The following is a 22783-nucleotide window of genomic DNA, read 5'->3' as shown; positions in this document are numbered from 1 at the left end:
ACAGGTAAAAAAAATTATTCCAATGCATCAACTATGTGTCTTTCACTGTGTAAAAATAAACAAAGATTATATCAGGCATATGGTGTCATGTCTGACTTTATCATTTCTGCTTTTAGCCCCTTGCTAAAAGATACTGTCAACTCCAAAAGCATTAACACCTGTGGTAAATATAGATAAGAAATCATTTGATTTTGACTGTACATGGTAGGTACATCCAAATAGTCACGATATGCTATAATGTTCAAACAAAAAGAAAAATATGATTTGGATTTTGGAGCTGCTGGAGGGTCAGTAGTAAATAGGTTCAAATATTTGGCATATACAGTACTTACAATAGCCCCATGTTCTGATGAGGTCAAAGAAAGTATCACTGCTGACTTTAAAAACAAACTTTTCTTAAATTCATTTTGCATACTTGCTCAAACTATAAAATAACTGTGCTCTGCTCCATGAAGAATCTCTTGTACTGGAGAGAGAACTAATTTCATGCCAATTTTAAAAAGTCCTGCAGGCTGATTTTTCATATTCCACACTCACAGAAGTAAGCAGTACAACACTGGTTCTGTCATGTTTTACTTCTACAATTATTCACTTAAAAGGAAACAGTAGCGATTGCCTTTTAATAGCAGAAAAGGCTGGGTAATGGCAGGGTTTTAACAAAATGACATATTTTCATTAAATCAGGAAAGGAAAGAACTAGGCTCTATTTCTGCAGAAATAATTTATACTCTCCAGACCGCATCTTAACCTCTTTATGCTGCTATTCTTAAGAGTTATGGTCTGTCATGAATTAAAAGCTGCTAAAACACAAGCGATACTGTCTACAGTCAGGCAAGCTTTATATCACCATATGTGTATAGGGTGTCATGTAAAAAAGTAGCCTGTTTCACAACAGCACCTTATAATTCAACTAAAACATGCTGTGGATCACATATACAACCAGGTAGGTTCCTTGACTATGTAACATGTTTTTTTTTTTAAGACAAATAAGCATTTCCCCAAGAATAGACAGGGCAATTGGGTTTTCTTCATGAATTTGCCAGAGACCACCATTTTCCAACCATGTGCTTAAAGTGATGTGATGATTATGATTATGATTATGATTGTGAGTGTAAGATAATGATTGTGACTCAGTCAAAACAGTCCTATTCACCAAGAAGTCACCAGCTTTCGCTAATTAAAATCACTAATACAGAATTGTGAGGCATGCCACAAAATAAAATTACATTACAGAAGTTCCTACACCGCCAAACTGCTAATTCAGGTTGCTGTTATGTTTGACCCAGCTGATTTTCATTGTCTGTTTTTGGCTTTTTTATCTGCTTTATCTTGGTCAGGGCGAAGGCCTTTCTTGCTGTGAGGCGACAGCACTACCCACTGTGCCACAATGCCGGCTATATACAAATGTTTATAATATATATTTATGAATACTAGTTCTCCTGTCAATTCTATTTTGAAACATATTTTGTCTAGGCTTATAAAATATTGACTTCTTTGTTTAAAGTCAAAAGAAAATTGTGTGTGGATACCACTAAAGTGGTATCATTAATAAGCAAAAAAAGGGGTTAAATAATTGTCCTCCCTCACTCTACGTCCACGCTGGCACATCAGCCTGTTTAACAGCAGACCAACAGCTGAGCCAGAACATTATGTTAAGTCTTGTGAAATTGCATAACTGACTGGGCCCAGATGTACAAAACTAAACAAAAAATGCAGACAAAAGTTCACAGCCTCTGTCCTTCCAGAAGAATGAATCTATTTAAAAGAGGGAATGTGACTATAATAAGACAAGCCCAGCAGTTTAGCAATGCTACACAGCTGGAGTGTTCATTTCAGAGTGTAAATAAAACAAGGACGAACGCCAAGTCAAGAATTTTAAGTTGTATAAAGAAGTAAAATAGTTTGAAATAGTTACTCTGACAGAACAATGATAGAAACAGTCTCACTTCCACAAATGATTCATAATAATGTGGTTATTATTGCTACTGCTTAAATAATATATGGAAATGATTATTAATGATCATTGATTTCTTCTTCTTCAAAAACTGTGTAAGTCTGATCTGGGTTGCAGTGGGTTCAGTGCCACCCAAGAAAATATACCCTAAATAGGATAGCTGTACATCTCAGGGTACCACTTACCCATTTACTCACTCACTCACTCACTGTTAGTAGCTTACTTTTAAAAAATGGGGAAAAAAACCCTACCCCATTGACAACATCCAAAATTATGTGGAAACCAGACCATGGACATTCTAATGATCAAATGAATTGTCTAATGTTCGCTTTTGTCTGCTCCCTAAAGCACAGTAGGATTATTGCCACACACACATACACACACAGAGCTATGAGTGAATGAGTTGGCAGCATGGCAGCAGGGTGAATCGAGCCGCAGGGGCAGACAGAGAGGAACAGCACTGAGAGATAATGTCCTCTTATCTGTTTATCTCTGGCATCTTGCTGAAACTGGAGAGAGGATTTCTTTCCCAGCCACCCCCACCTTATCTTCTCAATTGCTTTTTTCGACACATCATGTTCTCTAACACTGTCAAGCATCTGAGCTCAACCTAAGCCTGTAACGATTAGTCACTTAATCTATGAAATTAACTTAAGCAATAGATTCTGAGGTCCTACAACCTAAATTAAACATAATAATAGAGGTAACTGTTGGATCCAAGAGTTACACAGACATTTTTATGTATTGCATGGTTGTGTATGTTGTCTTTAACATGTCTTGAAAAACAGCCCTGCCACTTTCTGTCTGCCTGTCTAAGACAGATTTTATGAGACAGACAATGAAGTAAACTGCAAACTGTTCTTAAACGCCTGCAAAACTTTACTAACTATGCATAACTTCATTAAACTTTACATAAAAAGCATTTATTCATGTCTTAAATTTGCACACTAACATTTACAATACCCCATACCAATAATGCAGGCAGGCCAATCAAGCCCACATATTCTGTGTCTGTAAAGCCATACAGCCTGTTTTTCAGAAGTGCACATATTTGTGGCAGAGACTGTATTCCCACTGCCACAGTACAGAGATTTTGAAAACACTGCTCACTGGATTCTGAGCCAAACTGCATTGCTCACCAACAGGAGGCAGTGTTATATAAGCTTTATCTTGTAGCCAGACTAGGACATGCTCTTCTGGGCAGAAGTTGTGCTTTAATTGTTAGTCAGCATTTTTTTCAATCCTGTAATTATCCTGTAATTATCCTGTAATTATCATGTAATTATCATGTAATAGGACTGAATGCAAAGTGCATTTGATATAGGCTGTTTCTAAAATAAGATTTACGATGTTAAAATTATCATTTTAATGTCACCAATATTTAATGCCACTTTAAATAAAATGTAACCAAAATTGACATTATTTCTGACTGAATTATTCAGACCATTTTTCTATGTATTGTATTCAATTTTGTGGTCCATATATTGTGGAAAATCTGGTGAAATCTGCATTTGACGAAAAACTGTCATGCTACCTGCAGTCCAGTTCTGTTGATAATATATGGCACAACATGAAAAGAAGAATCAGACCACGGTGAGCACAGAAGCAACTGAAGTCGTATATCTCGCAAGAATGGGTAAGAATTCCACTTGCAAAACTGCAACATTTAGGGTGTGTTCGAAAACCTAGGGAGCTGCCTTGCTGTCTTACTGTCTACATAGGCAGCTGACTTAGTAGAGAGGATTCTAATAAGTCAGTGACTTATAAGTCAGGTTATTCGAACGCACTACTTAGAAAGCGATTCCATCGGGTTTAGCATTTCGCGTTTAGCATTTAGCATCTCGCCATTAAAACCAATAAACTGAGGTAGCACAGCACGCTAATGTCAATATAGCATCTCCCTTCATGTACCGATAACGGTTAAATTTCCTGACAAGCTCGAACTTGCAAATAAAAAACACTCGGTACAAGTTTATACAAGTTAAAAATCAGTAATATTTTATTTACGTTTGAAAATAACTCCATTCGTTTCTCCGCCCCGTCAGCCATGAATGCTGGGATTGTCTTGATCACTAAGGCAGCTTCCGATGCTCACTCGTTCTTGAGCCAAAATAACATTGAAATAATAAGATACCTCAGAAGTGTGGATTTTAAGGCATCTAGGATTTCTAACAGCCTCCTTCTCGGGAGCGCGCACAGGATGACGTAAAATGCTGCCTATGTAGACAGCACACTAGCTTTTCGAACACACCCTTAGTATCATTGTACTATGATTATTAGGAAAAGTGTTTAATATTTATTTAGACAACTGAAGCTGAGCTACTACAATCACTTTCATACAGCCTAGATTTTATAAGCATTATGATGCATGACTAACATGATTATTCAGTGGTAAAACACTTGTACAATTTTTACATGATTCTACTGTACATATGATTTGGGGGGGTATACCAATAAATATGCTCATTACTGCAATGTAATTTAGAATCTATTCATATACAGTTATCCCGAAAGTGTTCAGCGCTCTATCCTGAATGGGATGGAAAAACTCTCTATATGGACTTCTAAGGACATCTAGTGGTCATGAGACCTTAAAATCATGGTTACAATGAATTGCTCATGGTGTTAAAAGGATCGCCCACTTGACACTGCCACAGGAAAATCTCCCTTGACTGGCATACTGCAGTCACATGCAAGTGATCTGAATGTATACTTGACATACATGGGCCATACTTATGGCATTAAGTATGTGGACAAATCCTCTAATTACTGAATTTGTGTTTCAGCCACACTCAATGCTAGCAGGTTTGTTTAATATATATAATAAAGTTATAATAATAATAATAATAATAATATAGTTATATGTTTCTCTATTCGATTCCAAAATGTCTGTGTCCTTCTGCAAAAAGTGAACAAAAAGTCATAAAGGCGTGGCTTGTTAAATGTGAAGTGACTCCAGTGGAACTGTAAAGGAAATCCAAAGAACATTTGTGAAGTGACTCCAGTGGAACTCTAGAAGAACAATAATAGTGCTTGACCTTACAAATGCAATTTAAACTGAATAAGGACTAATGCCCAAAATTCTTAGGAAAGCTCTCTCAGAACTTTATATTAATGTTCATGGTTTGGAAAATGATGTCCAACATGGTTATGGTCATGGTTAGGTGTCCACATACTTAATATAGGAAATATAATGTAGCTAACCAGCATGCATGAAATTTTATGAAAGCCCAACATATTACCATTACACAGGTACTATGACTCACTAAATGAGCTTTTTGTCACATCCCAGTATACAATCTTAGAAGTGGATTGTTTATCCATTAGACTATTTAGCTACGGTATTGCCTACATTGCTTAACAAACTGATTATTCAGCTTACTGTATGGCTTGATGTAATTGTTGATTGAGTACTTGATTGATACGGTGTCTCTTGTCATGACTTATGAGTAGCAAGGTTCAATTTAAGAAAGCTTAAAAGCTTACTGCAAGTCTGTGTATTATTGCCATGGCCCTGTATTCCAACAGTAATAATAATAATAATAATTCCAGAATGGCCCAGTATGCTCAGCTAATAAAGGGTAGTGATCTGAAGTTGAAGCTCAGAATTCTGCAAGATAAAAAATCAGTGGAGCTTAAAAATGCACCAATGAAACATCACTTCAAGATCTATAAAATGTGTTCTTATACAGTATTTGTGAAAAATGATCTATAACAATCACATTATTTAATGACAGGAAAATGTTAAAATCAGGCAGGAATTTACAGATACATTGTTCTAATTGATACCTATAGACTGACCCCAAAATTTTGATGTTGTGACACAGTATGATTTGACAAATCTAGAAATGCAATCATATTACCCGAAAGACTAACCTTATATCCCTTTCTATCACTTTTAACTGTATGGGTTTTACTTGAATGTCTAAAACTATTTAACTTTAAAAGACTATAATTGAGAAGCCTGAACTATCTTACTATTAGGTGTGTAGTTACATAATGTCATTTCACACAATTCATGTAAAGGCAACACAGTAAGATGATTGCCTACTCTAAAATCCCCCAAGGTGAAAGTTTCTTTTAAACAGTAACTAGGTGTGTAATGTGCTGTGATGTAAGCCTGTCAGGGATGCATTTTTAACTTGTAACTTGTGTTTTTAAGATGGGCTCTGCATCCACCATGATGCTTTATTTATACACTACTAAAATGAACATGCAAGAGATAAAAAAAAATGTAAAGATGCGTTGTAAAGCCTACATTTAGCTTAAAGATCTAAAGCCTCACGTTTTTTTTCTTTTGGCCTGTAGGGGTAACATTACACAACATACATCATTAGATTAATATGTACAGCACTATCATTTTGCTAACACCTGGGGCATAAGCATATCTTGATACACACTTGCCATGCATCAATCACACCTGGTAAATATCATACTAAAGTTGTTCTACAACTCTGGAATGAGCAATAAGATAAACAACCATTATGCACTTCTTCCAGTTTTTACAACAATGTTGTTGCATTTGTATGAGGTTGTTAAGGGACAGTAAGTTCAGTGCCATTAGTAGGATGAAATTAGTCAGGAGGCTACCCAGAAACACTGACTACTCTAAATCTGTATTTACTTTTTTAATTTCACTTTCCTGCCCTACACCCCCACATACACAACAGTCACAAAGGCAAAGCTGCAGACTAGAGACTTTTAATGGGTAGAGGGTGTAAGGTGTAACATTGATTATGGTGATGATTATGATAAAGATAATAATAATAATGGTCGCTCAGGTGACTCTGTGATATATTATGCTAGTCCACCACCAAGCCATCAGCCAGCCAGGAGTCTACACAGACACGATCGACTATGTCTAGTGGGATGGCTAAAGGCCTGCCATGTACTTGCACTCGTCCAGTGTGTTCTTGCTTTGCACCCAGTGTTTCCTAATAAAACCAGACCCGCCATGACCATGCTTAGGATAAAGAAAATAATAATCGGGATATTGGATTATGTTAGTCATGATATTGGATTATGAAGATGACAGCAGGCACCTCCTGTTTTATTTCTTGTTGCAATCCAGAGGCAGATTCCCTGTTATCTTTTTAAATACTACTTTTTCGCAAATCCAGTTTAACACTTCATATAGTCAGTGCATCTAGGGATGTGTTCACTCATACTCCTGTTCTATAGTTTTATTCAGAATGTCATGTTTACTAAATGGCACAATGACTCACCAATATGGATACCCCTCAAGATGGTGGTCTATACTATTTATGCCAAAAAACTGGCCCAGGACATTGATTTTAATTCTATATGTGCCACCACAAACTTAAAAATTTGGTATGTACAGTGTATCACAAAAGTGAGTACACCCCTCACATTTCTGCAGATATTTAAGTATGTCTTTTCATGGGACAACACTGACAAAATGACACTTTGACACAATGAAAAGTAGTCTGTGTGCAGCTTATATAACAGTGTAAATTTATTCTTCCCTCAAAATAACTCAATATACAGCCATTAATGTCTAAACCACCGGCAACAAAAGTCAGTACACCACTAAGAGACTACACCCCTAAATGTCCAAACTGAGCACTGCTTGTCATTTTCCCTCCAAAATGTCATGTGATTTGTTAGTGTTACTAGGTCTCAGGTGTGCATAGGGAGCAGGTGTGTTCAATTTAGTAGTACAGCTCTCACACTCTCTCATACTGGTCACTGAAAGTTCCAACATGGCACCTCATGGCAAAGAACTCTCTGAGGATCTTAAAAGACGAATTGTTGCGCTACATGAAGATGGCCAAGGCTACAAGAAGATTGCCAACACCCTGAAACTGAGCTGCAGCACAGTGGCCAAGATCATCCAGCGTTTTAAAAGAGCAGGGTCCACTCAGAACAGACCTCGCGTTGGTCGTCCAAAGAAGCTGAGTGCACGTGCTCAGCGTCATATCCAACTGCTGTCTTTGAAAGATAGGCGCAGGAGTGCTGTCAGCATTGCTGCAGAGATTGAAAAGGTGGGGGGTCAGCCTGTCAGTGCTCAGACCATACGCCGCACACTACATCAAATTGGTCTGCATGGCTGTCACCCCAGAAGGAAGCCTCTTCTGAAGTCTCTACACAAGAAAGCCTGCAAACAGTTTGCTGAAGACATGTCAACAAAGGACATGGATTACTGGAACCATGTCCTATGGTCTGATAAGACCAAGATTAATTTGTTTGGTTCAGATGTTCTCAAGCATGTGTGGCGGCAATCAGGTGAGGAGTACAAAGATAAGTGTGTCATGCCTACAGTCAAGCATGGTGGTGGGAATGCCATGGTCTGGGGCTGCATGAGTGCAGCAGGTGTTGGGGAGTTACATTTCATTGAGGGACGCATGAACTCCAATATGTACTGTGAAATACTGAAGCAGAGCATGATCCCCTTCCTCCGGAAACTGGGTCGCAGGGCAGTGTTCCAGCATGATAATGACCCCAAACACACCTCTAAGACGACCACTGCTTTATTGAAGAGGCTGAGGGTAAAGGTGATGGACTGGCCAAGCATGTCTCCAGACCTAAACCCAATAGAACATCTTTGGGGCATCCTCAAGCGGAAGGTGGAGGAGCGCAAAGTCTCGAATATCCGCCAGCTCCGTGATGTCGTCATGGAGGAGTGGAAAAGCATTCCAGTGGCAACCTGTGAAGCTCGGGTAAACTCCATGCCCAGGAGAGTTAAGGCAGTTCTGGGAAATAATGGTGGCCACACAAAATATTGACACTTCAGGAACTTTCACTAAGGGGTGTACTCACTTTTGTTGCCGGTGGTTTAGACATTAATGGCTGTATATTGAGTTATTTTGAGGGAAGAATAAATTTACACTGTTATATAAGCTGCACACAGACTACTTTTCATTGTGTCAAAGTGTCATTTTGTCAGTGTTGTCCCATGAAAAGATATACTTAAATATCTGCAGAAATGTGAGGGGTGTACTCACTTTTGTGATACACTGTATCAACAATAAAGAGCAGTGGGGGGGGATGCATGCTTATCTGATTTCTGCTAGAGTGTCCTGAAACCCCCTCCTCATTGTAGGGAGTCATGTCAATCAAATGTACCAACCATGCCTATACTGCTGAGCCTGTAGGCTACTGTATGAAATTACATAAAGCTCCATAAGGACAGTTAGAATCTCAAATGTCATTTTTCACGAGGCTTTGCGGTGGCAAGTTGTTTTTAAAAAGAGGGCTTGGAGGTGAAGATCTTCTTTCAACGCTCATCAGTGCCCTATTTTACTGTATGATTAATTATGGCTCGTTACTAAACTGCCTACTTGTGTTACACCGCTTTGTAATATCAAGTCCACCAGTTTAGCTTAGAGGCTGAGACACTGGTTTCATTTTGTTCATGTATCTACAATTTTCACACTTAAAGACCTCAAACGACACCTTGGCAGGAATGAACAATTAACAGTCATTATCTCTGTAAAAGAAATGACAACGTCCAAATGCAATGGACTGCAATGCAATGGATCTATTCTCAATATTATTTCTGAAAAATAAAAATATACTAATACTGTCACTGTGTTTTGTATGTACAGATTATGTACAGATTGTACAGTTTTTTTCCTACTGCATGACATAATTGTACAGACTTAAAACAGATTATGAAATGGATCTTTTCAAGGCAAGAGTTATGAAGAACCATAATAATAATAAAAAAAACTTAAGTGTTGAGATCTTTTAATGTGTGCCATTTTAATATGTCACTATGGCCTCCACAAAGTCTGAAGGGCCCTTAAAACTTTATACTGCAATATAGTTTATTCATTGAATTCATTATTTTATATAAACTATACATTTACAAATCATTGATACAGATATCTGCAGAGATGATTTGTCTGATGTGCAGAATTGCTAAACAGCCTAGCTATTGGAGTAAAACTGCCAGTGCACCTACTGAGCTGGTGAAGGTGTGAAGGCTTGAACGCAAGACCAAGCCTTGCTATAAGGATGGTTGTTTCAGGAAGGGCATCCGGTGTAAAAACTGTGTCAAATCATATGCGCACCATGAATGATTTGGTGACACATACATAAGCACCCGAAGGGAATGTCAAACACTGCGGCTGGCGCTGTAAATCTGATTTAACAGCGCCTCTTAGCAGCCAAACACCTTACAAGGAAAAGGACAGTAAGCACACGTGAACACGTGAACTGTGTCTGTTTCACTGTGAAGATGTTTACGAAAAGCCCTATACCACATACAACAACGCTTACTGCTTGATGTCCAACCAAAACGGACATTTTAACCACAAAAAATACATGTAAACCGATTTAAGGTTATTGTTTAAACTTTACACCTTTAAATTATTTACCCTACAAAATTAAGAAAAATTAATTACATAATATATAACAGTTAAGGGGGAAACCCCCAGACAGAACCCCCTCTGGTATAATAATAATAATAATAATAATAATAATAATAATATGCATCTATTAATTTTTTAATGCTTCTTTATGTTAATAAATAATTCTTCGTAAAAAACTCTGAACGCTGAGCATTCTGTATTGGGCAACAACGAAACGTGTCTTCTTTATAAGCAATTTATTTCCCTACATTTCCCTACAATAATTCACAATAACATTTCCGGTGTTTTTTTTCATTCATTATTAAGAGGCATATGAAGTGACAAAGTTATTCTTTTGTTTGTTTGTTTTAAAGTATTTCTATAAAATAATTACAACAGATCAACAGATCAATAACTCAACAGAATTAATACGAATGAATGTACGAATAAATCATTGTTACTGTTTTAATAACGCTGCACAGTCTCTGCACATAAGGTGTTGGCATATGTTCCATAATAAATGTATACAGGCTAGATACATGTCTGCACATAAACAATACATTTAAAAGTGTTTTGCTTTATCACTCGCAATAAATGTCCCTGCAAACATTTCCACAATATGTACAAGTTCATAATAACAGAAGACATTTCCACACGTCTGCTTGTATAACCCCTTAATGGTCTCAAAGCAGATTAAAGGAACCAAAGGTATAAATAACGTATAGGCTATGTCAAAAGGTGGAACAATAGAATTAAGAGAAAAAAATTAATTAATAATTCAGTAAGCAGTACCAAAAGATCCTCATTTGTACCCAGTTGTGGGTGCCTAACAGATTCATTAACATCAAAAACAGCATCATCCTCGTGGTTTAGGAATGCTTCTGCACGTTCAACAGCAACCTTAACACCATGCGCGCGCACTCGAGCACACACACACACACACACACATAAACACACACACACATAAACACACACACATAAACACACACACACACACGATGCACGCGCTTGTCTGTGTGCGGATGATCATTAAAGGGGGGATAAAGGGTCTGGACGTCTGAACCTCAGCCAAGCATTGCGGAGTTTGGCGCCGCGGCCTCTTGAGCGACAACATCGGGTGTTGGGTTTCTGTTTGTTGTGCTCACTGGTCACTACTACAGCGCTAATAGACGCACTGGACGGACACACCGACTCTGCTCGGCGTCACCCACCTTATCGTTTACCCTAACCCTAACCCAATTACCGGCCAATTACACAACATAACTTTAGCAGCTTCATCTCGAGTGGCAAAGCAGCCTCACTAACCAAACTAATGAATATTGCATTAAGGGAAACGAGCTATTTAGATAAGTTGTCCAGTTATATAAAGTCTTTTACGCTTGTAAAGGGTTTGAGAGTGTCTCACGCTTTATATACACAACAACAAAAAACGCAGGGGTTGTTTAACTGCTTTTAAACATTAAAATGTTAAAAATAAGACACAACAATTTATGTTATGTAAAGCCAAATACATTGATAAATTAGCCAAAGCTTACTGTATCATATGGACAACTTATAAATATATTTAATTTGGATATGTACTAGAAGAACCTTCTAAAACATATCGCTTTTTATGGCATGTATCTGCTGTAAGAATGTGAAGATTTAGGGATCTAGCCATTTTTTAAGTATGAGATTAAAGTAAATTGGTTTTAAAGTTCGTAATTGTCCTACATTTTAATTCGCTACATAATTTTGAAAAAAAAAGATTAAATTGATTGTTATGATTTTTTTTCTTATCAAATGATGGTTTTATAAATCTTTTCCCACTTTCTTTTCACAGCATTATCGGTTTAACTTTCTGAAAACATTCTGAAACCATAGTTCTAGACGCATTTAGCCTAGATGTTTCTTTTAAAACAGCTTAGTGGCACAAAAATGTTAGTCTTGAAAAACATGCAAAAATAATCGTCAACCTTGCATTGCAAAAAGAAAGAACCACGATTGATTCCATTAAAAAAAAACTTTTTTAATGGACATCCAAAATAAATCAATAAATGATTCATTTCTTTATAAAAGAGATTATTTTTTGGTGTGAATATATTAGTTAGCAGAGTTTAATTACTATAGCTATAGGTCCTATAGAAATAATTTTTGGGTCTGTTAACGCGTTAAACAACTTAATATAAAGATATGCCTAAACTGTAAAAGTGTTTCCGAAACGAGCGAATAATTGCGTTACTTTTATACACAAAAATTGTTTGACAACAATACTAAGCCTTGCAAAAGTAAAAAAAAATAATAAATAAATAACAGCGCTGTGAATGGTCTGTAGTGTTTATGCTGGAAAAATAGTTCCAATTAAAAAAGTTGTTTTTATAAATGTTTATTGTGTAAGATGGTGTTAAAATGATCAGCTCGTTATCAGATTTCTAAGTTACTGAGTGCTGCGTGCTGTCATTTGGTTTATGGTTTATATTATTTTGAGAGAATATTAGTTTATATGTTTTTATTATTTAAAAAATGTAAAGGAACAATTAGGGCCGTATTTTTTCAAAATTCGAATATATTGTTTGATGCCAAAGCTTTTAAATAACTGCATTATTTCTTTTTAAAATTACAAATATGCACCAAAGACACACAGACCAGTGACATAATTGTTTCTATCATGCAGTAAAGCGCGCGTCAATTTTTTTCCGTTTATGCTAATGAATCCCATGCATTGTCTATACACTTGGGTCTCTGAATTCACTAAATTCGCTTTTTTACAAGTAGCCAGCCCCGAATTATATTTTTGGCACTTAGCAGACGCTTTCATCCAAAGCGACTTAAAGTAATGTGACAGTTTACTGTCTATGCAATTAAGGGTTAGGGACCTTGCTCAAGGGCCCGACAGTGGCAATCTGGCAGTAGTGGGGCTTGAACCAGTAATCTTTTGATTACTAGTCCAGTACCTTAACTGCTAGACTACAACTGCCCTGTGATCCCCATTAAGAGAAATCTAAGTGACTTGTAATATGTTATGATTGTTTAATGCGCTACTGATGCGTAACTCATTTGGTTGGCGGTAGGGGAGGGTACAGTTACACTGACATGCATCGATACACTTCCAACCACAATCCACTCTGCATTGCGATAGTGGTGAATCAGTGTTACGCGCTGCTGCATGGGAGGCGTCACCATCAGGATCCACGCCGACATAAGACTGAACTTCCTTCCTCAAGCTTTGAGAAGTAGCTAATGACACTTAGAGGAAGTGTTATCTAAGAGAGTACAACCCTTCACTATAGATCTAATGTGGCTCATGAGGTAAAAGCGGAGACTAACAACCAACTTTTTAAAGCACGGCTGCGGTGAAATTGGCGCAATTACGCTTGACGATTTTGCACAAAAACTAAACTATTGAAAGAAAAATCCAGACTGCGCGCCATGCTTGCCAGCCCGGTAACTACAACACCTTTTTCGGTAAAGGATATCTTAAAACTGGAACAGCAGCATGTGTATAACCAGCAAGGCTTTTCCAGTCCTGAGCCAGATGCAACTCCGTTACAGTCTCTGCAGTTTCAGTGCATGCACAGCGCGCTTAGCAGGAGTCTGGAGCTGCTCTACAGCCCTGAGAAACCTGGCTTTAGTCCGGGAGAGCAGGTGAAATGCGCCCTCAGTGCGGATGATTTTGGGTCCTGTGGATCTCCCACAGAAGAAGACAGGGATCATCAAAACTCTAACTCAGGTACGTTTTAAAAAGATTAATAGAATACAGTGGACATTAGAATGTGGGGATATAGTGTCGGGGCATTATCAGAAATTGCTTTTAAGAGTTTTTTTGTACTATCCAGTTGGCTCATTTTAATGAGCTAAGTAAATATTTTTGGATTGACACCCGGTAGCATAGCCCATTGGGATTGAGATGCAGACCTAAAAGAGGCCTACACGTTTCTTTAATTATTTGGACTAGAAGGAAAACAACCAAAAGACGTGAAAACGATTGTTCAATTTTTTCATATTTAAAATAATTTATAATGTACTTCAACATTTTAACACTATTTCTGAACGAACAAGGCATGTAGGTTGACAAGTGGTTTAGCTTAATAGCTTACGTTAGCTCTCAATTATGTTAATGTATCTTGTAAGATAATTAAACTACTGTAATAAGATGTTTGAAAGCATGAGCATCCATTAGTTCCAGCACTAAACCTATAAAATTAAATTAGAACAAAATGTGAATTCAGTTTAAACGAGTCTTGCTAATCACCTGTTTATATTTCTGCTTTGGCAAATGACAGTTGTTTATTTATGTTTTGCTACTGACATAATTATTTATAATTTAAATACAATTCTCACAGTGATAATTAAAAATGCTGAGTTGACACAACAGACCTACCAATGCTTAAATAGTCCATGTTGGTACGGGCACAGTATGTATAGCTTTTGCAGCACTCCATGAAAGTGATACCAGGTGCTTGATGCAATTCCGAATTGCTCACTGATAAGTTATTCATCCAGAATTTTATTTTGCCCATGGGTTGGAGTTTTAAAGTCTTGTTTGCATTGAATAATTGTATATAATTATATAAAATTATTCTTTTCGTAGGTGATTTAACGAACACAGTGACACTGCCAGAAATATCTTTGAGACTTGTACTATGTTTTTAAATGTCTGGTTATTTACCCCAAAAAAGCTCTTGGAGAATTCTTATGATTTTAAAATAACATTAAAAAAAAATACACAGCACTAGTCACACAGAAAGAAGAAACATGCATTTTTATCAAAAGATTATTTACATTAATTTAGGTTACTCAATTACATGTCTTAATTCTGATTTATTTCTTTTTATAAGTCTTTATTTAAATATATGAAAAGAAACTGTGAGAAATATTATTTTTGTTCTTTTAATGTTAATGAATAGTTAAAAAGTCATGAGACTTTTAGACAAACAAACAAAAAAAGTTGAGACGTAGCCAGGATACCTTTAATATTTAAGAACATGCATCTGTGGGTGTTTAACTAGGTGTTTAACTAGGTAATACTAAGTGCATCAAAGTTGCAAAAATGTTTGTTAACCTATAAACCAGCCTTTAAAATCTTTATTGTTAATGCATAATATATGATCAAATTAAACTTTTACCAGGTTGGCTCTAGCGTTTTGGGGGGCCATAAGCAAGAATGTTGCAAACAATAACAATTAATCAAAACAAACGACTAAATAAATAAATGCACAATACATTTTGTACAAAAATATGCTAAACTAGACATGAATTTAATAGCTTCTATTAGACTTTGCTGAAATAAAACTAACACATATAATTTATTAATAATAGAAATCCCAAAACTTTAAGCTTGGCATGAACTAGAAAAATAGTATAAATGAAAATGGACATTTTATATATTGCAGTCTATTTGTGTTTCTATTTAGTATGACTCAATATAGTAGGGTATAGATAGCAGGGTTTGTTTAAAATCAAACAAAACTATTTTTGTCCAAATATATATATTGCAAATATTTTTTTTACATTACTGGAGTACACTGTAATTGTTTTTACAGTAATGCACTGTTTATATATAGCATGGATGCAAAGAACACAGCTGAATGAGGTTGCAGGCTTAAATGTCCATTACAATTACAGATTCTTTAAAGAAGAGCATTGCTAATACAGAGAATAGTACTCCACATTATGCAGGTTTTCTGCTAATGTAAACCACCAAAGCCAACAATATTAACTATGATTCAGAGTTGCTGGGTTGGATTTGCTACTCATTTGGACTCATCTGACACCACAGAATAATAGAACAGACATACTACTTTGTGTATGTGTACTTTGTGTGCCCATCAATTAAAGCAGCATATAAACACAATTCAGCTTAGAAATTGTTTTGCTATTTGTTTTTCAGCTCACCCAGTCACCCAGATCTCAAAAAGCTATGCACTGACACTACAGATTTTGTAGACTGAGATGGTTCAAAACTTCTTCTAAACTGGTTCAATTTTTTTTTACCACATATATGGATTAGTTAGCACATACAGGACTGTCTGTTTGAACCTTTGTTTCACTGGTTTAACGAATTCTGTTGCAAAATTCATTTTAAATAAAATTTGACACGCCCCTTGGGATAAATAATGCTCTGGGCCCCATGTAAAACACTCTTTTTTATTATCTGACATTCCATGGGCTTTGGGAGATATTTAACCTTCCACTGCTTTTATGGAACCACTGGATGTTCCTTTTCACCTCTTTTGATTATGTTAAGAATGCAACAGGTGGAGACTTGCTGTCATGAAGGACAGTGTCAATTTAGTTGTGGGTAGTCAACAAGAACGCCAAAGAATTATAATAGGGTACAACAACAATAATAATAATTACCCATCTGCCTATAATAAAGTAGGTGTCCACTGAGCGTTGTGCAAAGCTTACTATTAAGTCTATAAAAGTTTAAAATGCTGATAATTGGAGTACATTGTAAGCTCTTTGTTTTGGTTTACAGGTGCATGTGAATTTGAGGATTCGAGCGGTGCTGATGGTAAAGACGTGTGCGCTCAGACGGACAAAGTGAAGCCGCGCTCCCGCAGGAAACCTCGCGTCCTCTTCTCTCAGACTCAGGTGTTCGAGCTGGAGCGGCGCTTTAAACAGCAGCGATACCTGTCCGCTCCGGAGAGAGAACAGCTCGCCTCAGTACTCAAACTCACTTCCACCCAGGTTAAAATCTGGTTCCAGAACCGCAGGTACAAATGCAAGCGGCAGAGGCAGGATAAAAATCTGGAGCTGGCAGGGCATCCGCTGGCTCCGCCGCGCAGGGTCGCTGTGCCAGTGCTGGTGCGGGATGGCAAGCCTTGTCTAAGTCACGGTGCGCCATATAACGTTACCATGGGCGCGTATCCTTACAACAACTATTACAACAGTTATGGAAATACCCCTTACGCATGTAATTTCACCGGTATGCCTTCATTCACCAGCGGAACGCAAATACCCAACCACATAGTCGATATGAACCTAGCCATTGGAAGTCCTGATGGAACTCTAGGACAACAAGGACCATTTCAGAGCACATTACCTGGAATCAGAGCCTGGTGAAAAGCCTTGAGAAGAGACTTGTATTGAGAATGCATTGTGTGATAGACTGAGCTGGGTCTGAGTCACCCAAATTCCATCAGGTGGAACAAATATAGCAAAATCTCTCAGTGCTGGAATAGCATGTACTTTGTTCGAGTATTATGTAAAGTTTACTAAAAGTGTAATTATTGATCCAGAATGAATAAGCACGTGATTTATCTGATAATTATAGCACAGCCGGTCTGCATTAGGGCTTTGTGTTACACTTGAGTAATTCCTGACTGGAGTTATTGATTCATTTGGTTCAGTTAAGCTATAACAATTGTTCATCGCCTTTTCATTTACATGTTTGGCATTTAGCAGACACTTTTATCCAAAGCGACTTACAGAACTGTGAAAGTAACAGTCTAAGCAATTGAGGGTTAAGGGCCTTACTTAAGGGCCCAACGGTGGTAACCTGGCAGTGATGGGGCTTGAACCAGCGACCTTTCGATTACTAGTCCTGTGCCTTAAGCTCTAGGCTACAACTTTCATTTTTCTTTTCATTTTTTTTTCTTTTTACAATCAGCAATTCTACACATTTTGGGTTCAATTTAAACTACACAGTTTAAGTCAAGAAAACGAACTCCATGATGTTTCACGTTCAACAGTGACAGGAATGTACATTCACATTTACATTTGCTTTTCCTTTTTAACCGAAAAAACCACTCGTTTTTACATACTGCGTGATTTAATTGTGCTGATTTTACATAACAATATTAAACAAAACGATATTTTGTAAGCTCCATGGTCAAATTGTTTTGACAAAAAGTCATTTTATAGTATTTTCTAGTATTAACTTCATGATGAACTGGCGCTCTGTTTGGGGTGTGTTACCGCATTGCGACCTGTAATTCCAAGGACACCTTACCTACCGCGACACTGACCAGGATACAGCGAGAATAAAACATAAAATAAATGATAAACAAACTTAATAAAAAGCAACATGGTAAAAAAAAAAAACATGCGCATTTTACTTTTTTCCTTTAAATATACTGTATGTCGCTTGTCGCCTCATAAATAGTGAACCAATAGATAAAAAGTTTAGTACTTAACAGTGACTGAATTTTTTACATAAATTATGATTACAAAGACTGCAAATAAATAATAGTAATGTTGTTAAAAGCTCAGTTTATTGTATTTAACCCTCTTTCTTCCAGGCCGCAAACGTTTCCCTGAGGTAAATTTACATCTTAGCTGTAGCTTGCTAACTGAAGTAAACTTTACTAGCTTCTAAAATCGCGTTTGACAGCTTAGCTTGTTTTGGTTCGATATACTGGCAACATACTGTTCTATTGAAAATGTAATTAGCTAGCTTTTTATTAAAAAAAAGCCACAATTCACAATTAATTCATGCTTGCAGTGATATTTTATCTAGGTACATTAGCTACGGCTAAAGTTAGCAAAATTAGCATCTGCTGGGAACTTGAGTTCATGACTTGAACAGGCAAACTGAAAACCGTTATGGAATTATACACAGGGTTGGTAATATTTCAAACCTAAAATTTTATGAGCATTTAAAGTATTAAAATGAGCTAGAAACACTTACTTTTAATATGCTGCTGCAAATTTCCCCTTCCGTCGGTTAGCTACCAACTGCTATTTCTACTGGACCGTTAATGTCCGCGAGGACGTGTAACCCCTGGCAACAGGACATGGTAACCAAAGTGCTGGGTTAGGAAAATAATAAACAACTGAGTTAATGGAGTTAATGGAAATTAACCTAACTGGGTAAATAGAGTTAATGGAAATTAAACTAACTGGGTAAATTGAGTTAATGAAAATTAAACTAACTGGGTAAATAGAGTTAATGGAAATTACCCTAACTGAGTTAATGGAGTTAATGGAAATTAAACTAACTGGGTAAATTGAGTTAATGGAAATTAAACTAACTGGGTAAATTGAGTTAATGGAAATTAACCTAACTGGGTAAATAGAGTTAATGGAAATTAACCTAACTGGGTAAACAGAGTTAATGGAAATTAACCTAACTGGGTAAACAGAGTTAATGGAAATGAATCTAACTGGGTAAATTGAGTTAATGGAAATTAAACTAACTGGGTAAATTGAGTTAATGGAAATTAAACTAACTGGGTAAATTGAGTTAATGGAAATTAAACTAACTGGGTAAATTGAGTTAATGGAAATTAACCTAACTGGGTAAATAGAGTAAATGGAAATTAAACTAACTGGGTAAATTGAGTTAATGGAAATTAACCTAACTGGGTAAATAGAGTTAATGGAAATTAACCTAACTGGGTAAACAGAGTTAATGGAAATGAATCTAACTGTGTAAATGGAGTTAATGGAAATTAACCTAAATGGATAAATGGAGTTAATGGGAGAGAAATCACCCAGCAAAGTGACCCAACAGTTTGGGTAAAATAAATAACCCATCATTTTTAGACTGTAATAGATTTTCTTTGTTGACCTAACGAAAACGTTCAGTTTAACGTGTTGCATGATCAAAATCTGAGGCGAATTTATCTCTACTGAAACAGTTGTTTAGGCTTAAATAAATGTCCTCAGGATCAAAATCATATTACTCATGTCAGATGAAAATCACATGCATTCCAATAGATACAGCACTGTTGATGTAACTTTTCACTGTATGTAATAATTTACCACTTATGGATTTTGCTGTGTATCACTTGGAGAAGCATCTTTAATAGATGTGTTAATCATGACTAAACTTTTGGGACAGAACTCATGGTGACACTTTATAAACGTGTATGTGTAAATATTTGTGTATTCTAAGTTGCTTTCGTAAACCTTCAAAAATATTAAAACTCAATTCTTATTGAGATTATTTTGTATGTTTGTATTTGTTGTTAACTTTCAATTGAAAATAAATTGTTTTTTTGCAAAGGTTGACTTTGACTAAATACTATTTAGGCTATACATATTTATAGTAGTATTTTATTGACAGTGTTTTAATTATTGAATTAAATGCAATTAGTGTGACTAACTTTGGCTTATTCTAATTTTACATTCTATTTAATTTGTGTCTAAATGTAGCCTATAGAATTAACATATATTGTAGAGATTGTGTAGATATTGTAGACCTATAAAAATTGCTTAATATTATAAGGAAAACGCTAATACGAATTGATTAAATTATGTATTTATTTGATTTAATGCTCAATAGTATGTATCGGAGACTGATTTCTTATTATTGGATATTTTATATAAATACATTTCAAACACGATTTATTTGAATTTTTACCTATCAACTTAGAAACAACTTTAGGTGACTTAAAATACTGAAATAAACATAACAAAAATGTAATATTGTTAGATATTCACTTTTAAATATGAATTGTAAATGTAATTATTTAGGGTAATACTTGCTATATGTAATTAGTGACACTTTCAAATTGTTTCATTCCAACATGCTATAATCCTTATATTACTAATAACAAAGTCGTAATGTTATAGTCTTATAGTCTACACCATATTATTGTTATTATTATTTTATTCTATTTGTTTAAGTTAGCATAGATTTACCAAGCTCGATTAGGAAGTCATTTGTTTGCTAGATTCATATTTAAGTTTCGATTCATTTTCCATTGATTTTGGTGCAAACAAATTGCGCACTTTGCCTCATAGCGGACCAATATGATGTTTGTTTAAAACAATAATGAAATGTATATATTCAGCAATAAGCAGGTGATATGAAAATGTTCAAGAAATTACTGATTTAAAATAAATCATTAAAAAAATCAAACTCGACAGTAAACACAGAGTTTGGACCAACAGAAACACTACTGGTGTTGATTTAGATCTAGGCGGTGTATCTGAGACCACTGATTTCACACTGATCTGTTACAGACTAATGAACACAATCGAATGACCTAAAATAATTCCCTGCCGACAGGCGGAATGGCTGAAGAGCACTGCAAAACACCTAATGGTATCAGTTAAATTAGTCCTAATCTTCCAATCTTAATGCTGTGCGATGAGCTTGTCATTAGAGTCCCATTAAGCAAACAGATAAAGCGACAGCATGGAGGAGATAAGGACTCAGTGCTAGAGGAGAAGAGCTGAGAGTAAACAGAAGCGCAGACAGACCGGCACTATACACGCCTCACACCGGACACACCGCCGGACACACAACCTGCCAGATCACACCAGCATCACTCCAGCATCACCACAACAATAAACCAGCATCACACCAAACTGCATCACTGTACAAGACATGCAAGAACAGCACACCACACCACACCACACACACACACACACACACACACACAGAGAGAGAGAGAGAGAGAGAGAGAGAGAGAGAGAGAGAGAGAGAGAGAGAGAGAGAGAAAGAGGGAGGCACTTACAGATTTCTAGGAAAAACTGGAGTTGTCTATGCATGTTACTAAAGTATAAACCAGCTCAAACGTCTTTTAAATATCTCACATCTGCCCAGGCAAGACGATGATCCTTCAAAAACTTTCACTTTCATTTTATAAATTCCAATTTTAAATAATGATGTATAACATATCATTTTTGATATTTATTATATAAAGAAATGAGAAATAAACCAACTAAAGGAACTAAAAAATAAATTTGTTATTATTTTTATTAAATAATATTAATAAAAAAAAACTGCATGCCTTCTGAATAATAAAAATATCAGAGAAACATGTAGTTCTTGTGGTGTGTGTGTTGCTGATTGTTAGATCCTTAGCAATGGTGTTGTAACCCAGTCATGATAAGGCTAAAGATAAATAAGATGTATATTTTATACAGGGCTGGTGAAATCTGTGATCAGTTAGATAAAAATAATCTGTTAAACTGGTTGAATTATACAATATACCAATTACTATGCTTAAGTTCCCTTTGTGTAATAAGAATATTAAAGCAATATCTTGACATTTGGGGGCCAAAAGTCTAGTCTATTTATATAGTCTATTTTTTTTTTTTTACATTTAATTTAAGTTTTTCATTGCTAATCAAATGATCAGCATAAAAATTGAAATGAAAAGTTGAATAAAAAAGAATTTCTTTGGCACTACTGAAAAGCGAGCGAGCAAATTTGTGAAACTGATCATGACCATTTTTTCTGTTAAAGCTCATGCTAGGATGACTTAGATTTGTAAGTTTGCAGCCGTTGTTAACCAATAAATGCCAAATACTAAGAAATTCTAAAATTACAGATTAATCCAAAATTAATCTATTACAGATTAAATTATTTGTAATAAAAACACTGCATTACTTTTACAAAAGGGGGGTGCAAATTAAAAGAATTTTACTGGTACTAATATCTGTGTTAATTTTGATTCAACTGATATTTTAAATCACCCAAATAAAATATGAATATGATATAGAATATGATGCACCAAAAACACAGAAGTCATTATCAGGTGTGATTACTTGTTATAATAAAGCAACTAATAAATTAAAAACAATGCCAAAGTCCTCTATTATTGACAATAATGGAAAGTGAAACTGAAGTGGT

The 22783-nt window shown here is 35.9% G+C and overlaps 2 protein-coding genes across 2 annotated transcripts in view; one reads left to right on the top strand and one right to left on the bottom strand.

Moving 5' to 3' along the window:
• LOC134318408 (rho-related BTB domain-containing protein 2-like) overlaps positions 1–18948 on the bottom strand; it is a 131389-nt gene extending 112441 nt beyond the window's left edge. The window contains exon 1 of the mRNA XM_062999316.1: positions 18884–18948. The gene's annotated coding sequence lies outside the window, so the exon portion shown is untranslated. The remainder of the gene's footprint in view (positions 1–18883) is intronic.
• nkx2.7 (NK2 transcription factor related 7) lies at positions 13678–17316 on the top strand. Its single transcript, XM_062998651.1, has 2 exons — positions 13678–13978; positions 16730–17316. The coding sequence occupies exons 1-2, from the start codon at positions 13678–13680 to the stop codon at positions 17314–17316; spliced, it is 888 nt and encodes a 295-aa protein (XP_062854721.1).
• Positions 18949–22783: the final 3835 nt, after the last annotated feature.

Source organism: Trichomycterus rosablanca, chromosome 7, assembly GCF_030014385.1.
Source record: "Trichomycterus rosablanca isolate fTriRos1 chromosome 7, fTriRos1.hap1, whole genome shotgun sequence".
Classification (NCBI taxonomy): Eukaryota; Metazoa; Chordata; class Actinopteri; order Siluriformes; family Trichomycteridae; genus Trichomycterus; species Trichomycterus rosablanca.
This window is presented reverse-complemented; position numbering and strand designations above follow the sequence as displayed.

Excerpts from the sequence above, each read along its gene's own strand:
- nkx2.7 (XM_062998651.1), top strand. The coding sequence starts at position 13,678 with ATGCTTGCCAGCCCGGTAACTACAACACCTTTTTCGGTAAAGGATATC. Across the intron at positions 13,979-16,729 it reads TCATCAAAACTCTAACTCAG|GTGCATGTGAATTTGAGGAT; the intron begins GTACGTTTTAAA and ends TTTGGTTTACAG.